The sequence below is a fragment of the Rhincodon typus genome, chromosome 34 (assembly GCF_021869965.1).
Source record: "Rhincodon typus isolate 14 chromosome 34, sRhiTyp1.1, whole genome shotgun sequence".
In the NCBI taxonomy this organism is placed as follows: Eukaryota; Metazoa; Chordata; class Chondrichthyes; order Orectolobiformes; family Rhincodontidae; genus Rhincodon; species Rhincodon typus.
The window spans coordinates 9,110,283-9,120,184 of NC_063365.1; the positions used below are offsets into that span (position 1 = coordinate 9,110,283).

General features: G+C 43.7%; 1 protein-coding gene across 2 annotated transcripts in view; it reads right to left on the reverse strand.

Annotated features, from left to right (window-relative positions):
• Window positions 1-9,902, reverse strand: part of LOC109921178 (rho GTPase-activating protein 22-like) — a 286,087-nt gene that overhangs the window by 26,566 nt on the left and 249,619 nt on the right. Inside the window, exon 1 of one of the 2 annotated variants that reach the window (XM_048616435.1) lies at window positions 4,345-4,642. The exons of the other annotated variant lie outside the window; for it this stretch is intronic. Within the exon in view, the coding sequence (XP_048472392.1) occupies window positions 4,345-4,612 (268 nt within the window). The 5' untranslated portion in view covers window positions 4,613-4,642. Of the gene's footprint in view, window positions 1-4,344; window positions 4,643-9,902 lie in introns of those variants that run through there. 2 annotated transcript variants of the gene reach the window in all.

Below are 9,902 nucleotides of genomic sequence, written 5' to 3' on the forward strand. Positions count from 1 at the left end.
ATGCCCTGCACTAGAATCACTGATATAATTCAAAACATAGGAATATAGCATTAAAAGGGATAGGAGGAGGCCATTCAAGCCCTCATGCCTGTTTCATCATCCAATTAGATCATGGTTGGTCAAATCTTAATGACATCGACCCATCTCTCATCCTTAATACCCTTAAACTGAAAAATCTGTTGCCCTGAGTTCTGAAGTTTCCAATTTGTTGCCCAATCTCAATCTCAATCTCCCAACCATCTGGGGGAAGAGGTTCAAATCCACAACAGATCCTTGTGTAAGGAAGTACTTGATGACACTATTTCTGAATGGCTTAGTTCTAATGTTAAGGTTCTACCTTGCTTTGACTCCCTACCAGAGATAATACTTCCAAGCAAAACCTTTAATCATCATGGAATTCTCAATTAGATGTTCCTTAAATTTTCTATACTCTAGGAATTGCTTGCAAGCACTTGCTGGTGGCTTCTCGTAAACAGTGAACAAAGCAGAGCTGGCTATTACAACTTTCTATTAGGTCTGTTTGGTTTCTCATGCCCCAAGTGCTGTGTGGGGTGTATAACTGTTCTTTCCAAACAGACCATCCCAATTTAGAAATATGTCATCACTCCTTTGCTGTCAAAATCCTGGAATTTTCTCCCTAACTGCATTGTGGGTCCACCTACAGCATATGGACTGCAGTAGTTCAAGAAGGCAGCTCACCATCACCTTAAGGGCAACTAAAAATGGACAATAAATGCTCGCCAGCCAGTGACACCCACGTCCCACAAGTGAATAAAAAGACACTAAACCCCCTTCAGCTGAATCACACTATGTTTTTGCTCAGTCATAATTTCAATTTTTTTTCTACTTTCACCAATAAGGGATGAGTTGACTTCCATTCTCTTCCAGATTTCATTCAATTTATGAGATCTTACAACAAAGGTTAGTTATTTTATAGATACAATTAAATCAATCTACCAGGATATCAGATGGCACTAATGTTTGCCTGTGGTGTTCTGTGTCTGGATATTTTAGCCTGAAACTCCTTTGCATCTTTGGTAAAATGTTTGTTGGTATTGGGACAGCACAGTGGCACAGTGGTTAGCACTGCTGCCTCACAGCACCAGGAACCTGGGTTCGATTCCAGCCTCGGGCAACTGTCTGTGTGGAGTTTGCACATTCCCCCCATGTCTGCGTGGGTTTCCTCCGGGTGCTCTGGTTTCCTCCCACAGTCCAAAGGTGTGCAGGTTAGATGGATTGGCCATGCTAAATTGCCCGTAGTGTTCAGGGATGTGTAGGTTAGGTGGGTGAGAGGGGGATGGGTCTGGCCGGGATATCTGAGGGTCAGGTTGGACTTGTTGGGCCGAAGGGCCTGTTTCCACACTGTGGAGATTCTATGAATTCAGGGAAGTGCGACTCACAAGACACAATTAACACATTATGTCACAATCGACTTCTCCCATTCCTCTTTCTTTCCTTCTACAACAGGTTAGATTTTTGAAACCCAAGTTTGGCATCACCATGTCACAGCTTTCTGATTGATCCAACCCTCTTGAAGTCACCTGTTGGTTCAGTTGCCCACATTTTCAGCTGAATCAGAAGGTTGTGCCTTCAAGCCCAACGCTGGGGACTACAGCCCTCAATCCAAACTGACATTCCAATTCAATGCTGAGAGAGTGCTGCACTAGCAGAGCCCTCGGAACTTTAAATCAAGGCCCCCTCTCAGTCAATTCAGGTGGGGATAGACGATCCTTTACAAAGAGCAGGGGAGATCTCCCTTGTTGGCCTCACCAGTATGTATCTCTGATAACAGATCATAGAGTCATACAGCATGGAAACAGACCCTACGGTCCAACCGGTCCAAGCCAAGCATAATCCCAAACTAGACTAGTTCCACCTGCCTGCTCCTGGACTATATCTCTCCAAACCTTTCCTATTCATGCACTTTTAACTGTTGTAACTGTGCCCACATCCATCACTTCCTCTGGAAGTTCATTCCACAGGTGAACCACCCTCTGGGTAAAAAATTTGCTCCTCATGTCGTTTTTAAATCTCTTTCTTCTCACCTTAAAAATATGCCTATTTAGCTTCTGCCTACAGCTGAAACCCTCCAACCTTGGCAACATTCTTGTAAATCTTTTCTGAACCCTTTCAAGTTTAACAACATCTTTCCTACAGCAGAGAGACGAGAATTGAACACCATGATTCTAAAACAAAAACAAAGTTGCTGGAAAAGCTCAATAGGTCTGGCAGAATCTGTGAAGGAGAAAACAGAGTTAACGTTTCAGGTCCAGTGACCCTTCCTCAGAACAGTATTCTAAAAGTGGCCTAACCAATGTCCTGTACAGCCACAACATGATGCCCCAGCTCCTACACTCAATGCACTGACCAATAAAGGAGAGTGTGCCAAACACCATCTTTACTACTCTGTCTACCTGTGACTCCACTTCCGAGGAACTGCACCCCTAGGTCCCTTTGTTTGGCAACGCTCCGACAGCCCGACCATTAACTGTCTAAGTCCTGCCCTGCTTGCCTTACCAAAATGCAACACCTCGCTTGTTTCATTCACAGGATGAGGCCCCATCTGAGTAAGCAGGACAAAGTTGTCGAACAGAGCGCGATAAACTTCTGCCTAAATCATTTAATGAACAAAACTGATATCTGTCATCCAGTCTGTCAGACAGTCCCATTGGTGGAGTTCTCAAGGTAAGTTATTTAATTGAAACACGGAAAAGCATTAGCAAAGTGCCAGACTGCATGTAGCAGGTCTGAATAGGGGATTGAGAGAGTGATAAATCCTTTCAGCATTTGGTAATGGTGTTATCTAAAGTCCGTAGATTCCACCTTCACAATCTGCTCCTACGCACTAACAGTCTCTGAGGTAGCTACATCCAGGTTTGATGTAGGATTGGGCACCTGAGACTAACCTCCACTATCCCCTCCAAACACACATACACACACAATAATTAACCTACAAAAATGAACGTTAGGCATTTGTTGGGTTTTGGGTCGGGAGCTTTGGATCAGAGTGGGCAGGGGGAGTTCACTTCAGGCTAGTCTGAGTTGGGTGAGGTCAAATGCTGCTTGGAGGCACTCTACACAATTGGCAAAACAGATATCAAGTCCTGCACCATGCAGAGATAGCAGGAACTGCCAGTGCTGGAGTCAGTGATAACACAGTGTGGAGCTGGAGGAACACAGCAGGCCAGGCAGCATCAGGGGAGCAGGAAAGCTGAAGAATTTTTTCTGAAGAAGGGTCCCAACCCAAAACGTCAACTTTCCTGCTCCTGTGATACTGCCTGGCCTGCTGTGTTCCTCCAACTCCGCACTGTGTTATCCCTGCACCATGCAGGATGTAGTTGAATTGTCCAGGCAAGGTCATTTTAACCAAATAGAACTTTTAAAATGACAGATGGCATAATCTAAGAAATTCCAGCTTTCAGACAATCCTGGTTTTGAGACAGCTGGTACCTATCTGAATAAAAAAGTTTCATTTATAATAGATTTATTTTAAATGAAAATGAGGATACTATGAAGCTGATTACACAATCTCATTGTTGTCTACACTTCTCAAGATATGTAACAGAAGAAATGCACATTACAAAGTGTGCTATGGCTCACATGACGCAATATGATGAGTTGCTGCAAAAGTTTGAGGTGAGCCTTATGTTCCATTTATATAATCACTGCATTAGAGTGAGCTAGATTTAGTTAATGCCCTTTGGTACTATTTACTGCTTCACTATATTGGAATGTCATTTGGATGTACAAATTTGTAAAACTGTCACTTGAACAGAATGTGCAATATAAATTACACCTAGGAAAGAGTTACAGAGGAAATCAAATGTTGCCGTCAGTCTGTTTGGATGTGTATCAGTAGCTCTAGACCTTACATTCCTGCTGCTAAACCCTGTTGGTTTAATTATTGATCATTTCACGAATAGTCCATTCAGTTTTCTGCTCACCATCCTCGCAATTTTTCTCAGTCCAGGTGACTGCCTGAATTTTCTCTGGGTGGCACTCGCCCTGGCTACAGTTCTGTAAGGGTGGTACTGGGAGGAGATAGAGGCGAGAGGAATGCTTGCCCGTTTAAACAATTGTCTTGTGGCTTTCTTTCATGTCATGCTGCCTGATATTTGCTGCACCAACTGCACCTACACAACCCCCCCACCCCATGCCATCTGTGTCACTGAACAGGAAACACTCGACAACAATTCCTCTTGAAAGTGTGGTGCATTGATAAAATGCAACCTTTACGATAACTTCTATATTGTAACTGCAATGAGGACTGATCAAATCCCTTCACACCGCGTTCAGAGGGGGCCACAGTCACACTACATTCACACAGCGAGTAAGTGCCCCTACCTCTCCTGTTAACAAAGCATTGCTGTAAAGTGCTGATAGACCGCGGGCAGAATTCAGACAGAGCCCGGGCACATGGGCTACACAGAAAGAAAGCCTTGGCTTCAGGCATTAGAGTCAGACAGACGCGTTTTGTGGCAGCCTTTTCGATCCCGGGTCCAGCGAGGAGGAAAAGAGCAGCAGGGAGCCTCCAGGCTGTCAGGTACTGCTCAGTACAAGCGCCAGGAACGTGAGCCTCCAACCTCTGTGCACCGCTCGCCTCCTGGCGCATAGTGGAGTCAGCCAACCTTCCAGCAAGCAGAGCCAGGCAGGTAGGGTCTTGCCTGCTGCTACGCGCTATTTCCGGAATACCAGCCAATGTAAACAGTAGCCTGAGTCCAGGTCATTGTGGAATCTACCCCCCACTGCCCAGCCCACTCGCGATATTTCGGCTGCTATCCACCAGTGCGTGTCTATTCCGGACCAGAATAGGGACTGGGACTGTTGTCTGCCTGGTTCGCTCATCCCACACCCAAAGGCAATGTGCTGCCTTCCCTTTCTCACAATGTTACTATGAGAAAGTAAATCTCTTAAGAGCTTCATAAAAGACCGAAAGAACTGCTGATGCTGGAAATCAGAAACAAAAGCAGACATTGCTGGAAAAGCTCAGCAGGTCTGGCAGCATCTGTGGAGTGAAATCAGAATTAATGTTTCAAGTCCAGTGACTCTTCCTCAGTAGGGGTTCTGGACTCAAAACATTAATTATGATTTCTCTCCACAGATGCTGCCAGACCTGCGGAGCTTTTCCAGCAATTTCATAGATTTCATTTCATAGAATCCCTACAGTGTGGTAACAGGCCCTTCAGCCCCTTCTGTGTAAGTGTTTAAATAAACTGTGTTCATATTTTTAAACACACACATAACTGTTGGAAAGAAAGCTGGCATAATGTTTCATCTCAACACCAATCTCTAAACCATGTAAAGCTGTACTCTGGGCCATACCTTCCTGCTGCATTTGCTGGTATTGCTATAAAGACTGGAAGCGGAAGTCAAACTCTATCCTTATTGGATTATGTTTAACGTACAGCTCAAAAGATAGCCGAAGGTCAAGTATTTGGCATCATGTATCGCATGACAAATAGATATTGGGCTCACAACAACTGAAAGTATCTGAAAAAGGCACTTTTTGAGGGAGTGGGGAGGGAAGAAAAGTATTTCACAAATTATTTCTGTTTGAGAATACACATCGATGAAATAAATCACATCAAACCACATTCTCCTGTCACTGAGAGTTTTTGCGGTTTCTTGTGAAGGTGATGCTTGACAATGGATTTGGACACAACAAATTGCATTTGTCTACCCTTTAAGTATAGGACAATCAAAGAATCTCCACAGTGTGGAAAAAGGCCATTCAGCCCAACAAGTCCATGCTGACCCTTCAAAGAGGATTCCACCCAGACCCATCCCCCTAACCCTGCATTTTCCATGGCCAATGCACCGAACCTACACATTCCTGAACACTATGGGTAATTTAGCCAATCCACCTAACTTGCACATCTTTGGATTGTGGGAGGAAACTGGGGCACCCGGCAGAAACCCACACAGACACGGGGAGAATGTGCAAACTCCACACAGACAGTCGCCAGAGGTTGGAATCGAACCCGGGTCCCAGGCACTGTGAGGCAGCAGTGCTAACCACAGAGCCGAGAATGTTCCAAGGTGCTTCACTGGAGTACCAGCCAATAAAATTTGACATGTTCCATCTGAAATATTGAAATAGAAGACCAAAAACGTGGTCCAAGAGAGAGGTCCAGGAGGTGGGGATAGATAGGGAATCCCTGCAAACATAGAGCCTAGGAAGCTGAAAACACAGCCAAAAAAAGGTTGAGCAATTAAAATCAGGAATGTGCAAAACGCCTGAATGGGAGAAGCATGTAAGTCTCATGGACAATACAAACCAAAATAAATAGAATTTCTCTTTGCAACAGAATATTTTTAGCTAGTTCCCAGCCCAACATGGGAGAGAGCAGTCCTAGACATAACATTTGGAAATGAGCCTGGGCAGTTGCACAGTTTTCTTTTATTTATTTTTTGGAATGTGGCAATCACTAGCTGAGCCAGCATTTATTTCCCATCCCTTGTTGCCATTGAGAAGGTGGTGGTGAGCTACCTTCCTGAAACACTGCAGTCCATCTGCTGTGGGTTGACCCACAATACCTTTAGGGAGGGAACTGCAAGATTTTAACCCAGCAACAGTGAACGTGTGTCAGTAAGGGAAACATATTGACCATTACTCAGTTAGATCTAGGATAGTTATGGAAAACGATAAGGATGGGCCAGGAATATGTTGTAAACTGGGGAAAGGCTAATTTTATGAACATAAATTTTTGGAGTGGGAACAGCTACTTTCCAATAAAATTGTTTCAGAGCAGTGGCAGTCATTCAAGGAGGAAATCATGAGGACGAATATATTCCATTAAAGATAAAGGCTGGAACTAAAACTGGAGAGCTCTAGATGTCAAGAAACATATAGGTTCAGAAAAAAAGAGAAGCTTACAGCAAGTGCTCAATATGGGAGAGTCCCTACAGGAGTATAAGAATGCAGAAGGGAAATTGAAAATGATGTTAGGAAAGCAAAGACAATGCTTGGAAAAGTATTGACAGGTAGGAGAGAGGAAAATCCAAAGGGTTTTTTTTAAAATCATATAAACAACAAGAGGATAACTGGAGAAGGAGTAGGGCCCACAGAGGTAACAGGTTGGCACAGTCCTCAATACTTTGTGTTGACCTTCACAATGGTAAAGGACGTCAGGTATAGACATCACTGTGGAGGAGTGTGAAACACTGTAAGAAGTTATCATAGAGAGAGGGGATGAGCAACTTTAAAAGTGGAGGCCTGGATGAGATATGTCTGAAGCTGTTTAGGGAGGCAAAGCAGGAGACCTGTTAGTAATTTTCAAATCCTCTTTAGCCACAGCTGAGGTTCCAGAGGACTGGAGGACTGTTCATATTGTCTCATTATTAAAAAAAGAGGAAGTTTCAGATCAGGAAATTACAGGCCAGTCAGTCTAACCTCAGCGGCAGGGAAGTTAGTAGAAAGGATTCTGAGGGACAGAATATATCTGCACTTAGAGAGACACATGTTAATCAGAGATAGACAGCATGGGTTTGTTAGGGCAAGGTCATGTTTGACAATTTAAATCCAACTTTTTGAGGAGGTAACCAGAAGTGTTGATGTGGGTAATTCACTTGATGTGGGTTACATGTAGCAAGGTAAGGACCCATATGGCAGACTGGTCCAGAAAGTAAGATCCCTTGGGATGCAAGGCAAAGTGTACATTGGATTCAAAGTTGAGTAAGAGGCAGGAAGCAGAAGGTGATGGCACAGGGATATTTCTGTAACTGGAAGTCTGTTTCCAGTGAGTTCTGCAGGACTTGGTCCTGGCACCCTTGCTGTTTGCAATGTACATTAATGATTCAACAAGAACCTTGCCGATGGCATAAAAATTTGTAGTGTGGCAAACAGTGAGGTGGATATCAATGGACGGATCAGCTGGGCAGAGCAGTGGCAAATGGAACTCAACCCAGAAGTGTGAGTAATGCATTTGGCAAGGACTAGCAAGACATGGGATTAGTGTGAATGGTCTGACTCTGGAAAGTACTGAAGATCAGATGGTCCTTAGTGTACATATCTACAGATCCCTGAAGGTGGTAGATAATGTGGTTAAGAGGCAAATGTGATACTTGCCCTCATTAGATGAGGCACAGAGAACAGCTGGGATTCTATCTATCTATACATACCCCAGTGTCTCTCTGCATCTACGTACACCCCAGTGTCTCTCAGTAGCTACATACATCCCAGTGTCTCTCTGTAGCTACATACATCCCAGTTTCTGTGTCCATACACCACAATATTTCTCCGTTTCCAAATCCTTTTTAAAATTTAGTTTATATTGCCTCCCCTCGTTGTTGTTATCAACATGTATCAATTTACCCTGCATTGTATTCAATTTAATTTGCCACTCTCTGTCCTGTTTACATGACTGTTCATGCTCTGCTGAATCCTCCTCATTATTTGCTGAATTTCTGAATTCTGTGTCAGCTGACATCTTTGAAGCTATGACTTGCACACCCAAATCCAGGTCAATAATATATATCAAACGGTTAGTCTGTAGTTCTATAAAAAGGACTGAGTGCTGCAGTTCAATTGGAAAAGTAATCATTGACCTGTGACAGGGATCAGGACAGGTTTGGAAAGGTTCACTTTGCAGTTTTGTCCAAAAGAGTTAACCAGTGTTAACTGATGACTTCACAAGAAAACAATGGCCTTGTATTTTATCAGCAATACAGTACTGAACTGCATTAATCCACACTCTAAGTGTGACTGTCGATACCCCTTCCAAAATAATTATTGTAATATTCATAACTGTGCAAGTTGCTTCGTTGAAAATGTTTGAAACCCGGGAAGGTATTTGAATACTGGAATCTAATTGGTTGCTAGGTGTTGCTTACTTTCAATTGAGGGACAGGTGTGGTGCATTTTGGAGACCATGCCTGATGAGGTTACCATAGTAATGGAACATTAGAACTCATTTTACCCTGAGGCAGCAGAGGGAACGCTGTATAAACAGGCTAGAGTTCAATCAGCTTAGAATTGGCTTTGGGAGAGCTGATTCTAAAGCAAGGAAGTTTTACCAACATTTATAGGGACCCGGTTGGACCTCAGCTAGAGGGTAACGTCTGGTTCTGGGTACCACAGCCCTGGATATAAGTCAGGCCTTGGAAAAGGTGCAGATGAGATTTACTTTGATGATCCTGGAAATGAAAGACTTCAGTCAAGTGGAGAGACGAGGGAAAGCCAAGACTTTTCTCCTAGAACAGCTCGAGGTGTTCAAAATCACAGAATCCTTACAGGCCATTCAGCCAATCGAGTCCACACTTACCCTCTGAAGAGCATCCACCCAAACCCAGCACCCCACCCTATCCTCATAACCCCACATTTCCCCTGGCCAATCCACCTAACCTGCACATCCCTGGATATTATGAACAATTTAGCATCGCCTATCCACCTAACCTGCACATCCTTGGACTATGTCTTGAATGGCAAATGTTCCACACCCCAAAAAAACCCCTCTACTCTCACCCTAGAGACTGCTTGATCTGCTGGTTGGTGCCAACAATTTATTTAAGTTCTTGTTGAATGGTAACGTTGGGCTTCCTTGGGAAGTATATCCTAAAATTGGAGGAGTGTATACAAGCTACAATGAGGGGTGCAATGATAACATCGCTTTATGTTTTATTTTGTGCCACAGAGAAGAAAGTATTGAAACAGATGAAATTCCAAAGAGTATTGACAGGCTAGATGCTGAGAGGATGTTTCTCCTCATAAAAGAATCCAGAACTTGAGAGAGGAGCACAGTTTCAAAGTGACTCCCATTTAAGACGAGGGTGAGGAGAATTTTTCTCTTAGAAGGTAGTCACCCCTTGAAATTCTATTAAAAACCGAAAGAACTGCGGATGTTGTAAATCAGGAACAAAAGAAAAGTTGCTGGAAAAGCTCAGCAGGTCTGGCAGCATCTGTG